The sequence below is a fragment of the Plectropomus leopardus genome, chromosome 7, assembly GCF_008729295.1.
Source record: "Plectropomus leopardus isolate mb chromosome 7, YSFRI_Pleo_2.0, whole genome shotgun sequence".
In the NCBI taxonomy this organism is placed as follows: domain Eukaryota; kingdom Metazoa; phylum Chordata; class Actinopteri; order Perciformes; family Serranidae; genus Plectropomus; species Plectropomus leopardus.
Window position 1 is genome coordinate 1,059,546 of NC_056469.1, and position 27,513 is coordinate 1,087,058.

General features: G+C 41.9%; 1 protein-coding gene across 1 annotated transcript; it reads right to left on the minus strand.

The window, feature by feature from the left end:
• Positions 1-249: 249 nt before the first annotated feature.
• Positions 250-27,513, minus strand: LOC121945613 (sodium- and chloride-dependent transporter XTRP3-like). The gene is made up of 11 exons (XM_042489881.1): positions 27,390-27,513; positions 22,372-22,512; positions 21,058-21,149; positions 20,685-20,912; positions 18,423-18,533; positions 12,774-13,015; positions 11,793-11,955; positions 7,599-7,800; positions 6,709-6,868; positions 6,389-6,554; positions 250-569 (listed from the first exon to the last, which is right to left on the minus strand). The coding sequence occupies exons 1-11, from the start codon at positions 27,511-27,513 to the stop codon at positions 396-398; spliced, it is 1,803 nt and encodes a 600-aa protein (XP_042345815.1). The 3' UTR covers positions 250-395.

Genomic DNA, 27,513 nt, shown 5'->3' on the forward strand with positions numbered 1-27,513 from the left:
AAATGGAAAAAATGACTTACATATTCAAACATAAACCACCAACCAAGAAAGCTACATATCCTCAAACATTCATCGTATATGATCATTTAGTCAACTAACATAATGTGAAATACTGAATTTCTGCTATATTTGATCTTAATGTTTAGCAGTTGAACTAACTATATCTATATTAATATCATATTTCATAGGTAACTTGATCTTGAATTTCTTTCAGTGTAGAGGTTATTGATTGGAATCATAAGTGTGACTTTAATACTGAGAAAATTGTACATTCCCCTGAAAATATCTAACTCTGACAAAGTCTGTTTTTTTGCTGCATTTAGCCAAAGGACAGAGACATTCAGGTCTGTAGGAAGGCAGGTGATGGTGGATGGCCAGTCCCTTTCATCCTCTGGTTAATGACCAGACACTGTGCTGACAGTATGCTCCCTCTTCAGTTGATTTCCATGCTTCCTCTTCCTGTAGTAAGCATACAGAGCTGTGAGGGGAACACAGCTGACTGACGACACTAGCAGCAGCCCGATGAAGACTTGACCAAAGACAGGATAATTCGTCACCACTGTCTTACCCTGAGGAACAACAGGTACAGTTAACACCTTTCTTCACAGGTTAGTTCATTACTCAGACATTTTAGCAGATATTCAAACAATCATCTGTCAGCCAGCGCAGTGCAGTTTGCTCACACCACCTGTGTGGTGTATATATGTATCAAGCCCTCATACCTAGACCACAAATGGGCTCCAAACAGACTCCTATGGTCATTACAAAAGCAAGACTTTTCCACTTTTATTGTTTATTAAGTCTGGTTAACTCTGGAGAAATCTCTCCCAAGTTCCCTGCCAGAGGTTAGGATAGAGCAACACATTCTCATCCTAATTCGTCAAATGGTGCTGCTCTGTCAGTGACCTTCTGCATCTCCTTGTGATGTTTTAGGTATCATTCAGCATCAGCTGTTTAAGCTCCGAGAGGCTGTTACTGTGTCAACAAATGCACATAGTTGGATGACACTGGACGGTCCTTAAGTTCACACAACATGAGCACATGGCAACCAACGCGTACTGTCATCGTGGTTAGGATTAGGCAACAAAGTCACAGATGGTTAGGTTTAGGCAAAAGAAGTACACCATAAGGTGTAGAAAAAAAGAAAAACAGACAAAAAGAAAAGCCACCCCTCCCGTCCGCTACAAGCCCTCTCGCACTCTCACACTTCTTATATTACGTCATTATTTTTACCTGATGCCATTTTTCTGCACTGCATGCACACGTGAAGTGACGTCACCCGTGCGGGTTGCATGTGGACACACCTGGTATTTGCCTATGTAGATCAATGCCACCGGTTGTGCCCTGGCACGTTCTTATCTGACACCACCCAGGATGCGGAAGGTGGCTTTTGGCGTCACGCTTGTACAGTGAAAGCACTGACAGCGCTTACATATTTGACGACTTCCAAATGACAACAGGCTGGATAGAGTTACTGCCTCATGGGAAGGAATTCAAGTATCTCAGGGGTCCAATTCTTGTTGAGGTGGGTGGTTTGGTGTGGCATCCACAGTGATGAAGTGTTGCACCAGACTGTCTGAAGTGTAGAGGGAATGGAACCGGTACAAAAAGCTTTTTTTAACCAATTCATCCGTGTCCCAACCCTCACATATGGTCATGAGCTTTGGGAAGTGACAGAGAGAAGGAGATTGCGGATAAAAGTGAAGACATCCAAAGGGAGTTTGGAGTAAAGCTGCTGCTCTTTCATGTTAAAAAGGGGGTGATTTAGACATCTGATGAGGATTCAACCTCAGCATCTCCTGTCCCAGGTTCTCCAGGCACATTCAACTGGTAGGAGGCCCAGGGCAGACCAACAACACGCTGGAGGGATTATATGTCTCATCTGGCCTAGAAACAACTCAGGGTCCTCTGGGAGGAGCTGGAAAGTACTGCTCGGGAGATGGATGTCTGGAGAACTTTGCTAAACCTGTTGCCCCTGTGACCCAGATTCATGTATGGATGGACGGATGGATGGATGGATGGATGGATGGATGGATGGACAGACAGAGAGATGGAAGACGGAAGTCTGGGGAGCAAAAACTTCTTTTATAATTTAGGAAATTTCTTTGTCAAGGTTAAAATAATCAGAAAACTTGCATTCCAACCATCCACCTCAACCTCCTCTCTTTAAAGTCTCTGCAGTGCCATAAGGACGCACTAGGGGAGGACATTTGTATTTACTCAACCACAAGAGGTTGCTTTTTAGAAAATGTTAATGTACTTTAGGCCCTCATACAATTAGCTGCTGTTTTGAAGCCTTGAGTTCGGCATTGCAGTCATCTCGTTTTTTTGGAGACAGAAGACAGAAGAGGTCAGACTCAGATGAGAAGGTAGAGCTGTGGTGGAGTGAGGGCTGGATCTGACTCATAGGCTGCAGCGACGGCTCACAGACAACCTGTCACTCAAAGTGGCCCTGCCCTTAATTATGCGTAACTTTGGGTCTTTATGCAATGTAAATGGATTTGAAGAATTCACTCCCTGTACAGTTGTCATGACTATTGAAATTAGCTATAGAGACCAAAACCATTTTTGTACCAGGCTGGAAACATGTTTATTTCTTCTGTAAAGTTGGACATTTTAACATGGGGGTCTATGGGGGTTGACTCTGTTCTGAAGTCAGCCTCAAGTGGCCATTAGCAGAACTGCAGTTTCTGGTACTTGCACATTGGCTTTGTTTTTAGCCAATCTTCATCAAGACACACTGAAAAATAATTACGCTTAACATTTTTTTTAAAGCTGCTTCAAGGGCCACAGAAGCAATCACTGCCAGTCTCTTCTCCATTTCAAGTACAAAATTGCCCTCTTTTACCTGAGATTACCTCACACTCATTATATAGCCTGGGGGGGACTTGTGTTGTGTAACATTAAGACTGACCTAAGGCTCTTACATTCCTAACTGAGAAAAAGTCTTGTCTGACAACAGCCTCTTTAAGTCCCAGTCAGTTGATTTCTCCTGCACATACTTACTCACATAATTTGGCTTTGGCCGTTGACTATTGGCTTATTGAATGAGTTATAGGTAAGAGTAAAACATTCTCTGCTTTTACTTTTGGTCCTCACACTGACATTTTCAAATTGTCATATCATGTTTTATTAGCATTTGACTTTATATCTAAGCCAAAACGGCCTTGCATGGACTGTATACTGCAACTTATACAGAAACACTAAAAAATTATTTCAATGTACCTCTTAGAACCAGAACCAGAGATCCAATTCAACATCTACAAGCCCACCCTGAAGGAGGTAAAAGAAGCAGTAAAGGCTGCAAGAGCAAATTCCATCCCTGGCCCAAGCAAAATTCCATACAAAGTATACAAACAGTGCCAAAAGCTCCTAGCACGTCTCTGGAACATCCTGAAGGACATAGACACCTCAGTACAAAAGGGAGGAGTCTCAGGAGTACCCAGATTCCTGGAACACATTGGACAGGGGACTCAGTTGATCCAAGAGGCAAGAGGAAACGGAGGAGACCTTGCGGCAGTCTGGTTTGATCCAGCCAATGCTTATGGATCCATCACACACAAGCACATGGAGGTAGCACTGATAAGATATCATGTTTCGGAGAAAATCCTTAATGTCATCCTCGAATATCACAACTATTTCAGGTTGACAGTCTCATCAGGGCCACTGACATCCTCCTGGCAACAGTTGGAGAACTGCATAATAACTGGCTGTATGGTCTCAGTGTCCCTCTTCTCTTTAGTTATGAACATGATTGTCAAATCAGCAGAGCTGGAGTGCAGAGGCCTAAAGTCCTGATCTGGTACCTGACAACCACCCATAATAGCATTCATATATGACCTTACAGTGACAGCAACATCCATTCCTGGGTGCCATCCATTCCCTCAAGGTCTAGAATGACTCATGCTATGGGCAAGCCAGCTAAGTCCAGGTCTGTGGTCCTGAAAAGGGGGAGTGTGATCAGCCTGTTCCACTTCACTCTGGGAGGGACCCAGATCTTCAACAGCTCCCTGAAAGACATAGCTGCACTCCAACACACCAGGAGCTAACTGTCAGCATGGCTCACTGCAAACCACAAATAAGGGCTCCCAGGGAAGATCAAGACATGGATCTACCAACATGGAGTTTTGCTTGGGCTACTCTGGCCACTGCTTGTGTATGAGATACCGTTGACAGCAGTGGAGGCATTGGAAAAGACCATCATCCAGTACCTCCGCAAACAGTTGGGGCTTCCCCAGTCCTTATGCAGCATTTCTCTGTATGGGCATACCACGAAGCTGCTACTCCCCACCAGCACCCTTACGGAGGACTTCAAAGTCTCTCGAGCCAGGGAGGTGATTATCCGGCTTCAATTCCCCACCTCATTATCAGTGTTGCCCAATCCTTGTCTCCAAAAGGTACGTATGCATAGGTCAGAATTTCCAAACAGGTGTGCACATTCCCTAACCCTTACCCTAACCCTCCCGTCAAATGATTTTAAGGAGACCACAACTTTTGTTTGGGAAGTGGCGTACACCTCTTTCAGGCCTCATTTTGTACAGATATAAATGAGACCCCTGGTAACGTGGTCCAGCCAGACACTGCCAAAAAATATTACATCTGTATATTAGGGCTACCAGGATTAACATGTTCATCCTGGTAAGATTAAAGTTTGTACATAATGTATTAATTATTTTTTAGTCGCATTAAAAGTGGGCAATCCTGGCCGACATTTCTGTCTTTAAAAAGCTGTACTAGGATTTTAATGCTAGAGTGATGATTCTGATGTCATATGAAACTAGAAGATCTGAGGAATCCAATGGTACCATGTCATGCTAGCTTGTCAGTTAGTGGGCTGGATAACGCTCCAAAGTTAGGCTAAATAAAAGTCTTTATATAAAGTCTTTATATAAACAGGCATTAAAAATAATGGAACAGATATCTGTCAGATTCAGGCATCACTGCCTCATCCGACAGAAATATAATTTATTAAGTTTTGACAGTTTGTTAATTTTTCATTCATAAAACTGATTTTTAAGTGTGTGAACAACCTTGCACCAGGAATATTCTTTGAACTGGTAAAAAAAAACACAACAGTGGAATCAGACCAAGAGGTGCAGTAAGTAGAAACTGTTTGTTTCCACCAAAATGTAGAACAACCTTTGGCCAATCATCTTTTTTCAGTGAGAGGTACAAAACTATGGAATGCATTACCATCTGAACTCAAGAAACTGACAGAACTCGAGGTTTTTAACTCACATACGAAGAAGTGGCTGAAACTGAAGCAAGTCTGTGAACACTGAGTGTGCAGTTAAAAATCCTTGACCACACACAAACACAAATTTTTAAATTTTGGAAGCCTAACCAGGGACGGGGTTGCAAATTAGCCTTGGCCAGAAACCTGTATGCATAGCATCTACTTTGTATTTCTTATGAAGCATTGTTTTATGCATTTGTCTCTGTCAAATAAACACGTAAGATAAATTTTGGCAATGGAAAACTGGCAAGGCCATTTCACAGGGGTCCCTTGACCTCTGACCTCATAATATCTGAATGAAAATGGGTCCTATGAGTACCCATGAGTCTCCCCTTTACAGACACAGCCACTTTATGCTAGTCCCATGCAGTTTATTGCATGCAGTATAAATGGGTTATTTTCTCCTATTGTATTTGAATATTTTTGAATATAGGGGTCCCTAAAAAAATTGAGATAGCGCCCACCTACAAGCTGAGCACACAGGTGTAGCTTATCAGACTAATGTCAGTGGACAACTGCATCACTTAAGCCATGAAAGAATCTTCACAGACCTGTAGATGAAACCAAATGGAAGAAATTCACTACAGTGCTGCGAAATGGGTGGAAACTGACTAGACACCAGCTAACAGCAGTCAGCAACATTAGTCCCAATAAAGATAATCTGGCGAGAATTGCTTTACTTTGTTAATATTGACTTCAAAAGTATTTTAAAATGCGAAATAATGGAATTGTAAACATGCAATTAAAAACGCAATTAAAGCTTATTAACTATTGAAATTTAGAGAATAATCATGATTTTAACAATTTTATTACTTGAGAGCTATAATATCTGTTTGCAAGAATAGCCTACACAATCTTCATAACTGTATTTTTCATTAAAGAGTGGCTTTGTGGCACCCCGTTTTTTGGAATGGCATTAGTTTGGGTAGTGTGACAACATGACAGAAGCTGAAAGCAGGCATCTCACTAAAAATGTGAGAGTTGGCAGCCCTGGATATGATATTAAGGCTGCACGGATGCAATTTGGAAATTTGGAACTAGGTTCTGGCAAAAAGTAACCCTCTGTGCATGCACACATTTGCACTGGCATGGAGATTAAAACGCAGTATGTACAAGACCTGAGTAATGGCAAAGAAAAAAGCCTCAGCTCACCAACTCTTTGTTCCATGCTTGGTAGGTGGGTGTCCCTCCTCTGATGTAGTTGACAATGTATACGACGAAGAGGGTGATAAGGAGAAGGGGACTGACTATTGCCCACATCAACTTCCAGTACCAGTTGGGACGATGGCCGAGCATGTCTTCTATGTCTTTTTCAAACCTAAAATGAGTTGATAACGTATTAAAATACAGTATTAATCTATATAGTTTGCAAGAGCATTGCTGATTATTTTGCACTTAACACATGGTACTAGCCACCTGTTGAGCCAAAACAGAAGCTGAACTGAAGGCATACCACTCACAAATACACAAACCTTCTAATTCCATAGATGTAACTGACAGTTACAACCTCGATGAGGACAATGAACAGTAGGGAGAAATTAGCTCCATAGTCGTTGAACATGGTGAACCAGTAATTTCCTGAGGTGGTGGTAAAGCCCAGGCCGAGCAGCAAACAAAACAAACACACCAAACCTGAAAGCAAAACACAGCATTCAGTTGCTGATACCCATTCATTTCCACTTAGTATGTTTGATACTGGCTGCGTAGTAACACAAGATGAGTTCCAGCAGACATGTATATATGAAGTCATGGAACAAGATTTTATGTGTGTGAGAGGGAGTATATACACAATTGTTTCAGATGGTTTTTTTTGTCAGCAAGTTTTTTTTTTAACATTTTGCTCGTACTGTCCATCCACCATGGTCCTGATGAGGGAAGATAAAAGAGATGTGGAGTAGGGCAGCTCACACAAACATGACAACATTTTTGCTGATATTGTTGTTTTTACTCAAAGCAGTGAGCTCAATGAGCATGTTTGTATGTCTAACAGGTACAATCTGAAATCACCAAATCACCAAGTAAGTGTTGTCCCTGGATCAGTGACCAACTTGTTTGTCCAGGATTCACATTAAAACCAACCAATCAGCAGCACTTCTCGACTGTGATGCCATTCACAGTGTGCAGTGCAGATAATCGCTCATAAAGGAAAAAATGCTAATTTCAAACGATTCAAGCAGCAACAACACAGAGAGATTTGCTTGGATTTTTAGCACATTTTTGGGGTGTGGGAATGACTACATGTATAAGCAACCTCTGTTTGATCTATTTAATGGGAAATAAATATGTGTGAAAAATAGATGACACAGGACTTCTGCAAATCTCTGCAGATGATGATGGCAACATTTTCCAATTATGATCTCACCATTGAGCAACTCGACGCTTATGTGGGAAACAACTTTGAAGTCTCGTAGTGGGGTGATGATGGCAGTGACGTTGCCCAGCATGCTGCCCATTCCCAACAGCAGGAGCATGATGAAGTAGAGTACTGACCATAGCTGAGACAATGGCATATTCTTAATGGCCTCGCTGTACACAATGAAGGCCAAACCTGTCCCCTCTACTGCCTGAAACAGATGAAAGAGAGAGACAAATACTTTATGACTGGAATGGAATCTGTACAGGAATATATTTGCTGCATTCAGACGTTTTTTTGCTCTACCAGGTAGAAGTGATGGGGTCTTGAGGGAAGGACACATCAATCAAAACACTACAGTTCTTGTGGCTGCATTACATTTTGTCCATGGTGACTAATTTGTCTCACTGCCTCTTGTTTTACATTTCTCAATTTCCCTTTCAAAAATCCCTACTGTGCACACAGTGCAAATGATTTTGCACACATCGGGACAGTTTGGCATAAGGTACTGTTTACCTTGATGATGTGTTGAAGGTAAACTGTAATACGCCTGTGGCTCTTTGTCTAAAGCTCACTGGGACTGTAACTCTTTTAAATGGTAAATGGACTGCACTTGTATAGCACTTTTCTAGTCTTTTGACCACTCAAAGCACATTCACCCATTCACACACACATAATAGTTAACTACTCAACTATCAGAAAAATCATTTCATGATTTTTATAAGGTTGACTCACGATCACGATTTGATCACAATTCTTTTTATTTAGGATTTTAAGGCTATTGTGCATGTTACTGAACATTACAACCAAGCTAATTTCCCAATTTAGAAAATTTAGCCCTAAAATAAAAAAGAATAACAGAACATTTAGGCCAAAGTACCTTTTTTAACAGATTTTAATCTGTGTGTGCAATTCTACTTCCCACTGTTTTAATGGGAACCATATCTTTTGTCAGGTAAAATATTATTATTATATGTAGAATTTTTGGGGTGGACAAACTGTTTTCATTTTCATCCATGACTTCCCACTGGTGAAATAAAGGGGGAGGGGGTTTGCTATGATTGGTTTATCTGTGTATCTGTAGGGAAGACATGAAACGGACTAGCAAATAGTGTGCTTCAGCTGAGAAAAAGCAAGACTAAGTTAAAACCTAGTATATGGCTGGACCGTGTACAGTGGTTCCCAAACTTTTTCCTTCAGGGACTTATTTACTATCACTTAGTATACTGAAGACACATTTTAGGGATATTTCATAATAAATTAAGAGAAAGGTTGAAAATAAGGCAATGTGCCTGTGGCCCCAGGCCCCCAAATCACTACGTCTGGCCCTGGTAATAATAATGAGTGCTCAGTGCCAGCAGCTGGATTAGACACAGAGCGATGCACTCTAAATACTTCATCCAAAGTCTGACTAAACCTGAAACTAACACAAAATAGTCTTTAGAAGTCTAAATAACTCACTTTCCACCTCTGAATATTTGTCTGTTGGTTCATTCAGACATTTTGGTGCTGTGAGGAGAAGCTCCGCTCTGCCTGTTGGTCTTACGGCGCTGCGCTGTTAGACAATCAGCTGTTTGATCAGTGATGATGAAACACTGCTCAGTTGTCAAATAATCAGCTGTATTCTACAGTCAGTCCTTCACTGCATTACATGATTGTTCAACACTTCTGCTGTAGTAGTGTTGTGGTGTGAGATTTGCCTTGGCGTCATGAGAGCGTGAGGCTGACGCTAAAAGAGTGTGTTACACGCCAGGAGCGTGAGAGTTGGCAACCCTAAGATATGTTGAAATGCAGAACAATACACTTATAATGTTAAATACAGTCACACAACGAAGGGAAGCTGCTTTCCCTGATCATTAACACATCCTCCCTCTGCAGTTCTGCTCAGACCCGGGAATGGACGTCCCTGTGTGACTGGCAGAGGCTGCGCTGCCCACGCCCGCTCTCAGAGCCAAACTACATTCTGTGGTCCAGCAAAAAGTTTCAAAGCATCGCATGTATGAGCATAGAAATACAACAGATAGAATGTGCACTGCAGCACGATACAACAGTCTCTCTGTGATGGCTGATCGTGGACACATTGTAATTCTTCACAATCTAATATCATCATATCGCACACCCCTACTTTCAATACAAAAAATCAATATCTTTTTGTATGCGCCCATTTTTAAAGATGGCTCGTCTCTTTCCCTCACTCTTCACGATATCAAATGAACCACTGGCAGCAGAAGCTAGATAAAATAAATATTAAAGAAATGTATCAATTCTTGTATTGTCTTTATGCAGTTTGTGTACTTAAGAAGTACTAGAGAAATTGAACATCAACTCTCTGGTGTATTATTATTATGGTCATGGTTAATATGGGCCTTGTGGTTGCTGAGATCTTCTCCATATTTAAATAAAGAGAGTTTTTGACTCGAGACCTGGAGGGGGGCCAGATCTAACGGGTTAATAAAATACATACAGTCAGCTCTCAGCCTACTTCCTGCTGTGAAGGGTCTGTGAAATTTAAGTCCTTTGTTGTGAACAGGAAGGGCATTTTTATGTTTTTTGTCTTCCATGATGACATGAATAAGTTTGGAGAAACATAATCGCTGGCATACAGACATGTTAATCATAATTGTTTTCAGTGAATAATAGGGCTGCTCGATTATGGCAAAAATAATAATCCTGATTATTTTGATTGATATTGAAATCACGATTAGTCAGTCAGTCAGTCATTTTCTGTAACCTATTGTCCTCGTAAGGGTCACGGGGTGGGGGGTGGGGGGGTGGGGGGCTGTCATCGGGCGGAAGGCGGGGTACACCCTGGACAGTTCGCCAGACCATCGCAGGGCCGACACATATAGACAGACAACCATACACGCACACATTCACACCTAAGGGCAATTTAGAGGAAATCACGATTATTTAACATGATTATTCATTGGCCTTTAGAATGTCATGTAGTTATTGAACAATAACGCTGGTGTTTATGTTTAACGCTGAATGACCTTTAACTTTAAATACAAGTGAACTGAAAAACAATGAAAGCTTTGTGGTGCAGCCATCACTGTGTAACACATTTTGCAACAATACATAACAGTTACTGTATCAATAACAGCAAAATACATTTGAGTTCAGATCAATGATTGTTTCACTAACTCAGGAGAGACTCAGCAGACAGACATTTCTCCATTATCTGCATAGAAGCAGCTGGAAGTGTCACTATAATGAGAAAAGCTGGTCGACCTTACCAGTCCAGCTTAAGGCAGCCTGTCAGTTTCCAGTGGGAAGCTAACCCAGCTAGCTAATTTCAGGGCTAACTTCTGTCACTTAAAACAGCAACTGGCTGGTTTAACGTCATACTCTCTGCTCCTCTCACTGTCACCATCACAGGCACATACCTAATAGATCCATGGCAGATACACATTTGCTCTCTCCGCTCATGCTTGTTGTCACTTGTGCTCTCTTTCTCTGTCGCTGCACACCCTGTCTGGAAACAAAATGAGACAGCGAAGTCTCAAAGGAACCAGAGAGGCAGTGCGCTGTGGCTCTCTGTTTTCAACTTCAGGTAGAAGTAATATATGTTTTCATTGCATTATTTCTTTCCCATATAACATATTCAGATTCAGGTCCGTCTCTAAACTGTGGTGGCCCATGGGCTTAAGACACTGATGTTCCCGATTCAATCAGGACTTGTATTACTTGTTATTCCTGATGTCTCTGTCCCCTTGTATTAAACCATGAGATATGAAGCACCTATTCAGACAAAACAAACAAACAAACAAAAAAAAACTTTCTGGAGCTTGTACTGCCTTCAGAAAGACATTCCACATTGCTTCATTCTTACTAGATATTTTTAGTACTCTTCATATAAGAACCAGTACATTCTGCAAAATGGCTGGTGTAGTTCAGGTCTTGTGTAGTCCAGTTTACCAAAGTACTCCTTTTTCAAAGGCAGTGTTTGTTTTAACTCTCTGTCTTTTAAGTTACAACTGAAAGCTCATACCATATTACTACTATGGCAGGCAGTGGAGCTTCTCCAATAATTGGCAATTTATTATTAAGTTTCTGCACTGTTTCTTTTTAAATGTTTTTGTGTTTCTTACAATCTGTGTGAATCAACTGTATTCCTGTTCTATAAATATTAATCTTATCTTATTCTATCTTAATATTTTGATTATTCTACATATGAGACTGGTGTAATGGTGGGAAACATACAGTGTCTAGTTCACTCTCCAGGTTACAGTCTTCCAGTTTGTTGGCGATTTTGGCAAACTGCTCCGGGAATGTTGTGTTGAGTTTCACAATCCAATCACAGACATTGTCTATGTTGATGGTGTCCTCTGCTAGATTAAAAGCATTTAGCAGCAGTAAGCGTGTCCTGGAAGAGGGGAAAAACGGTCTGTTAGATGAAGAGTACACTGACTTTCACACAGCAGTGTCCTTCACTACCTCCCGAATATTGTTCATTATTGCATTATATAGAAATTAGGCTTAAACATAAACCTTGGCCTTTCTGTACATTTTGGGGTAAACAATAACAATAATCTCTTGATTCAATATCCACTTGCTTACTTGTACCAGGCAAAATATGTAATTAGTTTGTTCAGGAGATGATTTGAAAATACTTACAGATTGTGTTGAGAATAAAAAGATAAAATGTACAAGCAGTTGTAAATACATTAACCTTAAAATGTGATATGTTATACAAAGTCATATGGGGCCATAGAAACAGTTATTTTGAGCTAATTAAAGTATGTCTATGGATTTGTTATTTTTGTCTAATTTAATGTAAACTGAATATATTCCTTCTTTTTATTTTTGAAAAATAAGGAATTTAATTTATCCAGCCCTTCCAAAATTCTTATCCTTCTTTTTTAAAATCTAGATCACATATTTGCAACCAAACACACAACTACATATTCATAGATAACACATACACAGACAGTTAGGCTTACACCTCTAAACATGCCACTTCCTTACAGATGCTCCTCTGTTTACAACCTCATATTGTATTCTCTTATTTTGTTTTAATGTTATGTATCTGCCTCGCCTTGTTCTGTATTTTTAGCTTATGTCATCTTTAAAAGAAACCCTTGCTGCTATAGATTACACATATATACAGTATCTGTCCGCACACATGTACACCGGTGTAAGAATACAATGACAGATACACATTAGTACAAAACAATCACGCACCTCTCCAGGCAGTTCTCATAGTTGACGGTTGCCTTGAACCCATAGATGGAGAAGGTGACAATGCTGGCAAAGATGGAGGTTCCACTGTTGATGAAGGACACAACAATGGCCTGCCTCTCAAAGTTGTTGTTGTAGTGGTTGTAACTGGCAAAAGCTATGAGTGTCCCAAAACCCAAACCCAAAGAGAAAAAGATCTGAGTGGCCGCATTGATCCATGTAGTAGGGTCAGCAAGCTGTTCCATCTGAATGCAGACAAACACACATGTACATATGGGCACAGGTACAGACAGACACACAAGCACAAAACATTACAAAACACATTTTAAGAATTCATTAAATATTTTGTATAGTTCTGCAGAGGCCTCGCAGGTACATAACTGTCTGGCTATAATAGACTGTATAAATAATGGACATAGCTATTGTGATGTCACACATTGGTTTGTGGACTACTGTTCTGAAACCTAGAATTTGGTATTTTGGCCGTCGCCATCTTGGTGTTTTTGCTGTCAGCACTGAGCAAATTTAGACGAGAGAATGGAGCTGTGGAGGGGGGAGGGGTTTATCCGACTAAGAACCCGAGGGCACAATGCACACTCACCTCTACCAGCAACAAGGTGCATCCATAATTCATGTTAACTGTGATTCTATTTGGGATGCTAGCCGAGAAAAGGCTTAAAACAAATTGTCTTTGCTGGAAAAAACTAACAGCCGACTTGTGTCTTTTAGTACAACCAAATGGTGAACAAGACATTATTAGGTGACCAAAATGATACAGGACAAGCAGTTATGGACAATGAATGAATGAACAAAATGATACAGTTACTTTTGATATGAAAAAACACTGTGAAAGCGTCAAAGTTCTGACACAACAAACTAACACAACTAGGGCCCTAAGATTTTTGTGGTGTGCAAAACATTGTGGAATTTAATAATGAAATGAATAAAATACAAAATACAGAATATTGTGGAATTTAACGCCCAAGCTACAGAAGAAAACTATGCTGGTATGTTTTGATGTCATTTCTGGGCACGCTGCTTCCTCAGCTCCTCCACACACAACTTTTTAAAGTTAACTCACACCAGTAAATACAAGCCTGTGCTCTATGGAGTTAGATCAGTCTCATAATGAATAAATGCACACAGAAGGATTCACAAATGTATATTGGGATTTATATATAAATGTCTCTCAACACACAAATATTTTTTGATGCACACACAAATTTCTCATTCTATATAAATCCCCAAATATCTCTATTTTAAAGAATTTGCAATTTTCATCTAAATCATATATGTATGTTGTGACATTTATTTACAAATTGTTGAATCTGCATTTACAAACTGGTTGCGATTTGTGAACTTCACTGGATTTGTGAGAATCTTTTTGAGACTTCCTTGCCATGTCTCAATCCATAAATGCATTTTTTTCAACAGGAATCAGATGTTGCCCTCTTTTCAGCCAATCACACGAATGTACCCCACGTGGGTTTTTTCAGCCAATCATATGAATGCGTCCGCACAGCACTATACATCATGGATGTATTATAAGGAAGTCTGGATACAGCCGTGGGGGCGGGGCCTCATTCACTCCTATGAGAGCTGCTCAAGCCCTCAGGAAGTGCGCCACCCTCTGAAGCAAAATTTACATAGTGGCCGAAAGTGGAACTACAGTGTTACGTGATGCACACTGGCCCAGAAAGACTTTTCCCCATTTGTTAACATTGGGAAAGAGACCTCCTTAAATCACTGGATAATTTTTTTTGAGACATGTTGACTTTCAGGACACATTTTTTATAGCCATTATTAAAAACATTAAGTCCTAAAGACCTAAAATGCGCTATTTTCCGAGTCAAGGTTTGGAATTCGGTCTTTCTCCAGACATAAAATGAACGCGCATCGGACCCGCGGGACTCTACCGTGAGAGCGCGCATGTAACTCTAAGAGTTTCTTACACAGCACAGGCTTCGTACTGGCTGTAGTAATGGATATTTTTGCTGTAATTCATCATTTTTTAATCACAATTCACAATTTTTACCATTTTACAACACATCCATACGCTGTTGGCTGTAAAGCCTGTACTATGGTTGTCTTACCGTGTCTGTATCAGAGACCGTATATACAGTATACGATCTGTATTCAAACTACCGGTTATCAGTGAGCAGCGCAGAGCATTAGTGACAGTTACTAAAAGGTACTGAACGTAGTATTTTTTAAAGTTGAGCTGTGTGATAAAACACGGGGCAATATTACAAGCACCACCTTTTGTTACATTTTTATGGGCAAGACACATTCCGATTCTGTTAATTTAATTTCTCCGTGATTACGATATGAGGTGGTCAAAAGGTGGTGAGGTGCCCGGAGTTCCTCAAGGCCCTGGATGTTGTGGGGCTGTCGTGGCTGACGCGACTCTGCAACATTGCGTGGACATCGGGGGCAGTGCCCTTGGACTGGCAGACTGGGGTGGTGGTCCCTCTTTTTAAGAAGGGGGACCGGAGGGTGTGTTCCAACTACGGGGGGATCACACTCCTTAGCCTCCCTGGTAAGGTCTATTCGGGGGTACTAGAGAGGAGGGTCCGCCGGATAGTCGAACCCCGGATTCAGGAGGAGCAATGCGGTTTTCGCCCCGGTCATGGAACTGTGGATCAGCTCTGGACCCTTGGCAGGGTCCTCGAGGGTGCGTGGGAGTTTGCCCAACCAGTCCACATGTGCTTTGTGGACTTGGAGAAGGCATTCAACCGTGTCCCTCGGGGAGTCCTGTGGGGGGTTCTCCGGGAATATGGGGTTTCGGACTCCCTGATACGGGCTGTCCGTTCCCTGTATGACCGGTGCCAGAGCTTGGTCCGCATTGCCGGCAGTAAGTCGAACTCGTTTACTGTTAGGGTTGGACTCCGCCAGGGCTGCCCTTTGTCACCGATTCTATTCATAACTTTTATGGACAGAATTTCTAGGCGCAGCCAGGGTGTTGAGGGGGTCCAGTTTGGTGACCTCAGAATTGGGTCTCTGCTCTTTGCAGATGATGTGGTCCTGTTGGCTTCATCGGGGCGTGACCTTCAGCTCTCACTGGATCGGTTCGCAGCCGAGTGTGAAGCGGCTGGGATGAGAATCAGCACTTCCAAATCCGAGACCATGGTTCTCAGCCGGAAAATGGTGACCTCGGGGTCTTGTTCACGAGTGAGGGAAGGATGGAACGGGAGATCAACAGGTGGATCAGTGCAGTATCTGCAGTAATGCGGACTGTCGTGGTGAAGAGGGAGCTGAGCCGAAAGGCAAAGCTCTCGATTTACCGGTCGATCTTCGTTCCTACCCTCACCTATGGTCACGAGCTTTGGGTAGTGACCGAAAGAACAAGATCACGGGTACAAGCGGCCGAAATGAGTTTCTTTCCCTTAGAGATAGGGTGAGAAGCTCGGTCATCCGGGAGGAGCTTGGAGTAGAGCCGCTGCACCTCCACGTTGAGAAGAGCCAGATGAGGTGGCTCGAGCATCTAATTAGGATGCCTCCAGGACGCCTCCCTGGTGAGGTGTTCAGGGCACGTCCCACCGGTAGGAGGCCCCGGGGAAGACCCAGGACACGCTGGACTACGTCTCACAGCTGGCCTGGGAACGCCTCGGGGTCCCCCGGGAAGAGCTGGACGAAGTGGCCGGGGAGAGGGAAGTCTGGGCTTCCCTGCTTAGGCTGCTGCTCCCACGACCCGACCCCGGATAAGCGGAAGAAAATGGATGGATGGATGGATTACGATATGATTCCCTGATGTTGTATGTATATGTGTGTGTGTATGTGTAGAGAGAGAGTGTATGTGTAGAGAAATATACCATTATCTGATAATCACGTAAATATTAAAACCAACAGGGCTGTCGTCATACCGCCGATTAGCTGCTGTTGCTAATAAGCTAAGCTACTACGAGAGGAATGCTCGTGCACCGGCGCTGTTCGCTTCAAGCACTCGGGTAATCTGTGTGAGCGAGCCAGTGAGTTGGAGTCACTGCTCGGGGAGACTCGGATGCGTTTGGCTGTCGTTAATCACTTCCACGCATGCTCTATGGGCCAGTAGATCCGGGTATTTTACACTTTTCTAAACCCGGAAAAAGAGTTTTCTCTGCTTCATGCGCCACTGAGCAGCTGTCATAGGAATGAACGAGGCCTTGCCCCGACGGCTGTATCCAGACTTCCTCATAATACATCCATGGCTCAGTTTGAATACAGACCGTAGACTCTATATACGGTCTCTGATACAGACACGGTAAGATGTCCATATTACAGGCTTTACAGCCAACAGCGTATGGATGTGTTGTAAAATGGTAAAAATGATGAATTGTGATTAAAAACTGATGAATTACAGCAAAAATATCCATTACTACTGCCAGTACGAAGCCTGTCCTGTGTAAGAAAGACCGAATTCCAAATCTTGATTCGGAAAATAGCGCATTTTAGGTCTTTAGGACTTAATGTTTTTAATAATGGCTATAAAAAAATGCTTTCTGAAAAGTCAACATGTCCCAAAAAAAATTATCCAGTGATTTAAGGAGGTCTCTTTCCCAATGTTAACAAACGGGGAAAAGTCTTTCTGGGCCAGTGTGCATCACGTGACGCTGTAGTTCCACTTTTGGCCACTATGTAAATTTTGCTTCGACAGACAGGTTGCCGTTCAATGTGAACATGGCATCCGGTGGTGATGATGCACTTAGCATATGTGAAACATTATACAGGTTTACTTCATTTTCCTAAGTTGTGAGGTTTGCTCAGATAGTTAGAGAATTGTATGAAATGTGCATATAGTTACGCGGTTTAACTGTGTATCTAGCGTCATGAGCTAACGAGCTATAATAGCGTCAGCTAGCATTGTATGCTAACGCACTATGCCAACGGGCTATGCTAGCGTTTCCACATGCTAATAAGGTTACGTTAACATCTTGCAATTAAGTTGAAGTTATAGTAAATATAATGACTGTTTGACTGTCGCCTCAAGCTGAGGTAGCAGCCAGGACTTTTGTCCAGTTATTGGCCCGAGAGCTGTCTTCTGCCCCAACCACATCTAGAGAGAGCACATCAGTCAGGGCTGGCGGCAGTGCTACAGAGACTGATCTAACTCTGTAGTGCTCTTCTCTCTGATGCTTCATTCTGCTCTGTGTCTGTTTTAAATTTTAATGTTGTCTGGTGTGACCAAAGAGACATGAGTGATGGCAGTGACATTTCTGCATGCGCTAGCCATTACTTTATCTCCATGGTCAAACCAGCCCTTGCAAAGTGCCGCTGTATTCTGACCTGTAAATTAATTAATTAATTGGAACATAAGTGATCAAATCCATTGATACTCATTAAAATGTGAATATTTTCTTTCTGAATTGTTCAAATTCATTTTATCCACTATATGATAAGACACTCTTTCGGATGACTAAATGTGCTCAAACGGAACCTTGAAAAAAATCTAAACAGAATACATAGGGCCCTGGACAACATCTAAAAGCAACCTGTCACCTAAAAACAATGTCTGGCCAGTACTGATATTTACTTGTCCATGGTATTAAACCAAATAAGGCACAAATGTCTTGTAATTCTATCATTAATACAGTCATTTGTTAGTTAACCTCTCAGCCAGAGGCTGGCACACTTTACTATCAAAAGAGACCTTTATTTTTTCAAACACAATCTTACCTTTGGTGTGAACATGTATTTGACACCATTGATGGCACCGTGAAGTGTCACACCGCGGATCAGGTAGATGAGGAGGACCACATATGGAAAAGTGGCTGTGAAGTACACCACCTAGAGATGGAGCCAAACAGCAAAGTGTGGGGAAACGTTCAAATATGTGAGTAAATCTGTGTGTGGGGGGTGCTATATGTTGGACAGTTCATCAGTCCCAACAATCATTCTTCTCATCTGGTCAAAAGAAAACACTTGTTCCTACACCATTTTTTAAAATGCACATATTTTGTAGTTAGTCTGTTGGGTGTACTCATAGTTGTTTTATTCTATTAACTAATGTTAATGTGCAGTATTTTAGACAGTTGATACTGGTAACATGAATATGCCTTAAGTTCCATTCCATAAATGTCACTTCTATAAACTAAATGCTATGACAGTTATTACTTCCCTAATGTAGAATTTAGTTAATGTACTGGAATGTATTATTAATTTGTTTTGATGTATTTCTTTTTTACATTGGATATAATGTATTCCCAGTCCTTGATTTTTTGAAGACCCTGATGATAGGGCCAAATCAAGCAGAGTTTACCTTGCCCAGTAAAGGGTCACCCCCCCACCCCACCACCGCCCTGGAACCACCCTGTGGGCCCACCACCTGTGGGATTGGAAATTAGGGCCGGGTGCATTGTGTGCTGGGCAGCAGGCAGGGGTGGGGCCCCAGACGTGCTGACCCCTGGCTTCGTAGGCTAGCTCTGGGGACGTGGATCTGCGGCCATATGTCTTGGAGCGGAGCTGTCAACGGTGGTTCCCATTTTTAAAAAAGGGGACCGGAGAGTGTGCTCCAATTATTGGGGTATCACACTGCTCAGCCTTCCTGGTAAAGTTTACTCCAGGGTGCTAGAAAGGAGGCTCCGACTGATTGTCGAACCTCAGATTCAGGAGGAACTATGTGGATTCCGTCCTGGTCGTGGAACAACGGATCAGTTCCTTACCCTTGCAAGGCTGCTGAAGGGGGCATGGGGGTTTGTCTATCCAATCTACACGTGTTTTGTGGATTTGGAGAAGGCTTATGACCATGTCCCTCAGGGAGTCCTGTGGGGGGTACTGCGGGAGTATGGGGTACCGTCATCCTCACTGCTGCATGCCATCCGGCTCCTGTATCATCAAAGTGAGAGCTGTGTCCGCATACTTGGAGTGAAGTCAAACACGTTCCCAGTTAGTGTTGACCTCCGCCAGGGTTGCCCCTTGTCTCTGATCCTGTTCGTGATTTTTAATGGACATGATCTAAAGGCGCAGCCGGGGAGGAGAAAGGGGGTTGGTTTGGGGACCTCAGAATTGCATGTCTGCTTTTCGCAGATAATGTGGTTCTGTTGGCTTCATCACACCGTGACACTCAGGATGCACTGGGGCGGTTTGCGGCCGAGTGTGAAGCGGACAGGATAAAAGTCAGCACCTTCAAATCTGAGGCCATGGTTCTCTGGGAAACGGTGGATTGTCCCTTCTGGGTGGGGGGAAAGTTGTTGCTTCAAGCAAAGGTGTTCAAGCATCTCGAGGTCTTGTTCATGAGTGAGGGTACAAAGGAGTGTGAGATGAACAGGCAGTTTGGTGCAGCATCTGCAGTAATGCGGGTGCTCCACCGGACTGTTGTGGTGAAGAAGGAGTTGAGCCGGAAGGTGAAGCTCTCGATTTACCAGTCCATCTATGTTTGATCCCTCACCTATGGTCATAAGCTCCTGGTAGTGACCGAAAGAATGAGATCACGGATACAAGCGGCCAAAATGAGTTTCCTCTGCAGGGGGGCTGGGCTCAGCCTTAGAGATAGGGTGAGGAGCTCAGACATCCGGGAGGAGTGGAGCCGCGTAGAGCTTGTGTAGAAAGGGGCCAGTTGAGGTGGTTTGGGCATCTGATCAGGATGCCTCCTGGAGGTCCGTTGGAGGTGTTCCGGGCATGTCCTACTGGTAGGAGGCCCCGGACCCAGAACATGCTGGAGGGATTACATATCTCGTCTGGGAATGCCTTGGGGTCCCCCAGGATGAGCTGGAAAGCATTGCTGGGTAGAGGGACGTCTGGAATGTTCTGCTCCGCATGTTGCCCCTGCAACCCGGTCCAGGATAAGCGCAAGAAAATGGATGGATGGATGGACAGTCCTTGATTTTTTGAAGAGTTTTTTAACAGTTGTCAGTTTGCATTAGCAGACTAGACCTGAGCATGTACAATAAGGAATACCCGTCAGTGTGTATAGTATGTAGGAACATAAAGTTCTCTTACCTTTCCAGTTGATTTGACTCCTCGGACAATGAACAGGTAGGTGATCATCCAGGCAAGCAAGAGGCACAGTGCCTGGCCTGTATGAACGCCTCCGTTCTCTTCAATAGACGCAGAGATGTCTAGTGTTTCCCTGTAGAAGAAGTACTGCGTGGCCGTGGCCGTTTCACACTCCTCTATAGGTCCTGTCCGGTTGGCATTGATGGGGCAGTCTGCCCATGGCAGGACTGACTGGCATAGGAGTGAGCACACAACAGTATAGGCATGTTATCATACTGTGGAAATCAGATCTAATACTTCATATAAATATATATATACATATATACATAGTATCAACTACTGAAAAATGACAGTAGTTGGTTAATTAGCAGCTCACTTGAAATGAATGAAAGAGGTACCAGAAACTCCATGCATTGATGATGTTGTAATAGAGACACAGATACAGGGATGTCACAACACTAGCGAGGCCTAAAATGAGAGAAAAACAATTATTACAAAGGATTTTTTGTTTCCCATTTTAATTAATTGACAATAAGTTATATTAACTCCTATTTCTAGCAGTTGAAGTTATCCATTTGAGTCTATAATGGAGTCAGAGGTCAGTGGTGAAGAAACAAAGTCCTGAGCACAGCCCAAGAAAGTCAGAAGTTTCCATAGTTTGTCCCTCTTACAGGATGGACAGACGTGCAATAGATGTTGTAAAGGCAGGTTTCCTTTACAGATTTGCGCAAAACATAAGCAATATTTTCTAAATGTCAATGTAACACAATTGTGAGATGACTGCGTTTTCACTGACTGATGTTCTGTGACTTCTCCTCTGGTGATAACAATCTGAGAAGCTTGTTGATGGATGTTCAAAACATTAGCACCTTTATTTCTATTGCAGCCACCGCACTAGCCGTCATTATATCCTATCCAAGGCCACATCAGCATGTTATGGAGCGACAATGGAAAGGCGAGCCCCTTGCGGCCATGTATGAGGGATTTCTGAGAGGTGATAGTTCATGATTTCAAAGAGGAATTGTGGATTCAAAACTTCTGGATGATCCGCTAAACTATTGAAGAGTTATTTGATGTAGTAACACTTCTTCTAGCACCTGCAGCATCATGCCCGTCAAGCCAGTCCCTACTGACAAGTACATAGCCATACCATCATGTAACCTAGAAAAGCTCAAGTCTTTCCATTGCAGTTTTGCAAAATATGGATTTTTCTAATCACCTGAAATACCACCTCATTCAAGGGTAAAAACTTTTTTGCAATAAATGGGATGATTTTTCTAAATCGACATGTTTCCATTAGACATATTTTATATTTGCAATTTCACTTTGCACAAGGGTTAAGGGTGAGGGTTAACGAAAGCTCGCCTAGTGACCATTTGCAATGGTACAATAAAATCAAGCCAGCTTAGTTAACCGAAAAGACAAAACTGGGTTTCAGGCAGAAATTGTAACCATACAAATTACCAGAAGCATTGGCAGTTCACTGACAGATCAGTATGAAGTGGTAACACTTTGTGTCCCACTTTTCTACCATGTTTGCTGCAATTCTAGCTTCATAAAATCCAATATGCTGGGGTTTTGTTTGCCCCCAGAGAGGTGAGGAGGCTCTGTCATCATTGCCCTATCTGGATTCAGAGTCCCAAAGTTGCAATGATGCACAGCTGCATCAGTTAGTTTAGTCAGCTCTCACCTACTCCTCCCAAATAAGGGCTGATGGCCGTCCATGCCCCGATGCTGCCTTTACTCATCTTCTGACCAATGGCAAGCTCCAAGTAGAATAAGGGAACACCCTCCAGAATCAGCATGACGAAATATGGAATCAAAAACCCCCCTAAAGGAAGAAATATAAACAACATAAAACATAATATTCCATCAATAGCAGTCATAATGGTAGCTTATAACTACTCAATTTATTGTACGTTATTGTGTGGTGATTCCTGTTCTGGCTCCAAGAAAACCGATGTGCATGAAGATGGATGGGGTGGTGACGCTGAGGTTGTTTTTATGCTTATTAGGCAGCATAGTGAATTTTTGGTACGTTTAATGGGTTGTGTCATGACTGGCACTTGAATCATCTGTAATTGTTAAAAATGTTGTCAAAATGTTGAAATACTGGTGCCAGTAAAGTTCCTGAGTTTCAATATATATCTGTGCTATAGCAACAGCATATAAATAAAGCTTAAATCGAGAACACCGTTACAACCAGTTTTAAATTTTAGTGTGAGTGTGAAGGGGGGGGGGGTTGACATGCAGCAAATGGCCGAGGCTGGAGTCAAATCCAGCGGTCGCTGCAGCGAGGATACAACTTCTGTATATGGGGCGCTGCTGTATCCACTGAGCCACCAGACGCCCCAGGTCTTATAATGCAAAGATTAGAGTTGAAATTCCACTTTTGTCATGCTGTAGGTGATCTGGATCTTTGCATTTTGACATGTCTGGTTTATTAGCACCATTTATGTGACAGACAATGATAGACATGGGATTTATTCCAGATCTGAACAAAACAAAAACAGCAGAACCATGATAAATTATTTGCGAGAAAATTAAGAGTTTTGTTTCTCATTACATGAGAACTGGAGTATCCAAATGCTCAAAAATCTGCACGGACCCCAATCATGAGGGTTAGAGCCCCACAGTGATGGAACCCCACTGAGTTTGAGGTGGTGGCATCTGTCATGGCTCAGATTGCTCTGAACTGGAATGAGCTAAAAACATGTAAGCTGGTTCAATAATTGAAAATTAAGTAAAAATGCTTCCCAAGACATATGACCCCTATCAGCCTAATGCTGGAGCTAGAATGACCGCCCCAAAACTGCAATTTTGGTAAGGCCATGCCCCTCACCCCCTGAATAACTGACTTGAGATTTGGCACACACAGCTCAATGTGCTCTTCCAGACAGCCTCTTGGGTCATAGAAGTCCATCATGATGCATTTTTTGCTAATTTGCATGATGTGAAAAACAGTAATGTCTTTGGTTTTGGACTCTATTAATACTACAATTTGTACACAACACTGTTAGCCTGAGATACACAGTTCTTTTCATCTCTGTTAAATTACGCAAGATTGGTCAAAAACCACTATCCACCATTAATCAAAAAGTAACGAAATTGGCATCACCTCTGCCCTCTGTCGTCTCTACTTAGGTTAATTACAAATTTGTCTTGACCAAAACGGAAGTTCAGCAGTTGACCTTTTTCCTTTTTTTTATACCATAAGAAAAAACAAATATAAACATCTGTTCAGTTAACTTCTCTCTGAAGGACAACAATAAAGCACTAAGTGTTCCAAATGAGGATATTAATCGAGAATATTGTATAAAGCAATGAAAAATAGTCTAACTGAGCAAAATGGGCAGCCACCTGAAACCAAAGCATTGAACACAGACACAAAAGCGCTCACCGTCCCATGTAAAACACACCATTATAAATCAGGGATCCTAATCAGTCGCGCTTCCTGAGGTTTCTGCCATTTTTCCCCCGTTAAAGGTTATTTTGGGGGAGTTTTTCCATTAGTCAATGTGAGGGTCTGAGGACAGAGGGATGTGGTATGCTGTAAAGCCCTCTGAGCCAAATTGTAATTTGTGATAATGTGCTTTATAAATAAAACTGAATTGATTGAATTTAATAAATCACCAGTCTTTTTGGTTAATGGTGGTTTGTATAGCATGCACCATACAGGGTTTTCATCATGCTAGACCTTTAAATTACCTCTCAATGGTGTGTCTACTCTGTCTTTAAGTTTCCTCTTATTTAGCTCTTTGACTTAGTATTTTCCCACTCAAAGAGTCCAGTGGCATCCATACTACAGACAGAGAGAGAGAGAGAGAGAGAGAGAGAGAGAGAGAGAGAGAGAGAGAGAGAGCTTGACAGGGAGGCAGAGAGATAGAGAAAGAGAGTTGAAATGCAACAAAAATCTGCAGGCTGGAATCAAACCCTGGAAGTTGCGATTTTATGGGATGCAGCTAAGGTATTCTGCCACATACACATTTTGGTCTGGACCAAAATTCTTGAGATCTGATACACAGACATATATTAATTGCATACAACCATATTATTGGCTTTAGTAAGCAACAGCGCACACATTGACCTCCAACAGTTTTTCTGCAAAAATATACATGAATGTAATTTGGTATTCATAATGTTATTCATGACATTATTACTCAAATCCAGCAGAGCTGTACAGATAGAAATGCTAATCAGGTCTGTAGCATTTGGTACGTCACCTGTAGGTGGCGCTAAAAGATTTTGCCTTTGTAGCCGCAGTTTGCAGCTGGCAGCAGCCACAGTTGAACACAGCAGCAGCAAGCAGCCTCCAGCTTCCACACAGACTTTCTTCAGGAAATGCAAACTGGATTTATTATTGCTTTTTTGCAATTTCTGCACCCAAAATACTGTAAGTACATTTTGTGGTGTTGCTGAACCGAAGTAATGTATTTAAACATCCTCATCCAACCTTGAGAGCAGACAGCCGCATGTCTTGCTGGTTCCTGCTCAGAAGTTACACATTAGGCTAATTCATCGGTAATTACAGCAGATGTGTGCTCATTGTGCAGTGGTCCAATAAAAACACACCAACTCTGTCATCTGCACACATTCTGTCTCCTCAGGACACTTAAGAACCTAATGAGCAGGCAGTGGGGGTTAAAGGATACAGATGACCCTGGGCCCCCCAAGGCCAAGGGGTGGGGGGGCGGGGTGGGGGTTATATGTATAACCTTTAAGTGGGCCCAAGTGAAGCAATTTATTTACTGACGTATATCACTGGCAATATTGTTAAGGATTTTTTTCAATTAAGCACATTTCAACTTCTTCATCTGTTACCCCACCCCCTTCACTTATTGTGAAATGGAGCAGTCCATCTGACAGCATGGGCCAGAAATGCACAGAAGTCACATGCGCTGCTGATGTAAAGATGTTAAGCAAACTGCAGCCAGACTCTGTTAGCTAAGTCAAAATGTCTCACCAAAAAATCTACATTTTGTGTTGGCCTTGTACTCAGAACTGGGTTTAAAAGGTTTCTTTATCACAGTCTGAAACTGAGAAATGTGGTAATTTATGGTGAAGGGAGGGGCGGCATTTTGCCCCAGCCATACCCCTACTCTGATAAATAAAGTACAGTTCCTTACTGTTTTTCCAAACAGTTCAGTTCAATATTTCTGTGTACTGTTTTTTTGGGGTTTTTTTTTTTGACAATTAGTAGCCCCCTCAGTAGTATTATGTTATTGTTATTTAGCCTTCTGAGGAAATTGTTAAATCTATGGTTTTTATTTTGTGGGAAAAAAATGTCCATTACAATTTTTAAGAATTCCCCTCAGTCACCTTATCCTTCTTTTGTTGATGATAAGTTGATACAAGTTATTTTAACAGGAAACAATGTTTTTCTTTTTCTAGCATGGCAGCAACACACTTAAGGACACAAGGACCTCCTTGAAGATAAAACGTCCAAACCTTTAACTAAATAAATGGATCTGCATCCTGTATTTTTGTTTAACTTTTTTGTATTTTAATAAAGAAAATAAAAAATTAAAGGCAGAGGTGCACTTGGAAAAAAAACAGTCTTGATTTAAGACTCGTATATAACAAGCACCTATGAATAATTAATTGAGTGCTATTCCTTCACTTTGCTCCTTGTGCTGCTCACAATCCATCGCTCAGACGCTCAGATATCCTTAGCACTCATTTGATTTGAGGATTCTGCACTATTTGCAATAGGCTCGGAAAAACACACTTGTTGTAAGTGACAAAGTGGCTTATATGGCTTTACTGTACTACTCACAGTACCACAGTGTTATATTGTACTGTAATACAGGGTTTTATATAGACTGAATTAAAGTTGTTTTTCTACACTCCATTTTAAGGTGGTCTATGTTATGAAGAAATAAATAATAATTCTCAAAATTCTGAGTGTTTTTTTATTAACAGAATTAACTTGTACTTTTACTTTCAACATTTTACTTAGGAAAAGTAAATGTAGAGTAAATATCAGACACTTTTACTCAAGTAATAGTCAAAGAGGTTATTTTAACTTTTACAGAAGTCCTTTTCTGGTGAGAAATCTGTACTTTTACTCACTCATGTTATTTTATTATTGTTTCTTATCACTTGACTGTGGTGCTACAGCAGCAATTAGAGTGTAAAGTCTGTAGATAACACTGCATGCTGTATGTCAACTAATTCCGGTTCTACCCTCCTTTATGACCTGCAATAAGTTCACTGCTGGTCTCAACTTTGGGTCAACTAACTGTCTATAACTCATTCAGTCTTTTGGATATTTAGGCCAGAAACAGCCCCTCTGCATAACTCAGATTACTGGCAACAAGTCAATAAAGTGGTGAATAATATGTTCCCCTGTACCACTTATAACTATTTATTTAAAATTTTGTGCAATATGTAAAGACAGAAGTACCTTGTGGTGCAAAGTCCATGGTTCAGACAAGGATAATACAGTACTGTAAATTACTGACACTGACAAAACACATAATAGTGTATATGCTATAATGAGATCAAACTGGATGAGTGCTGTGTCTTAGTGGAATGAAAAAAGCTGGTTATTCAGCTCAAGCTGTGTTTCTCATGACAATCTGTCTAGCTGAAAGTGAACCTGGTATCTGTATATAACAGTTGACCAGGCTACTGAGAAGCACAGCCCTTGTTAAGAAATGAAATATTATTACATAACTGGTCTCCAGGCAGGAGTCAGTCACTTACCTCCACCGTGCATTTGACAGAGGTATGGAAAACGCCAAACATTTCCAAGTCCGACCGCATATGAGACGCATGCCAGAACAAACTGTATGGGGTTGTCCCAGTTGGGTCTTGCTTCTTTCTCCAT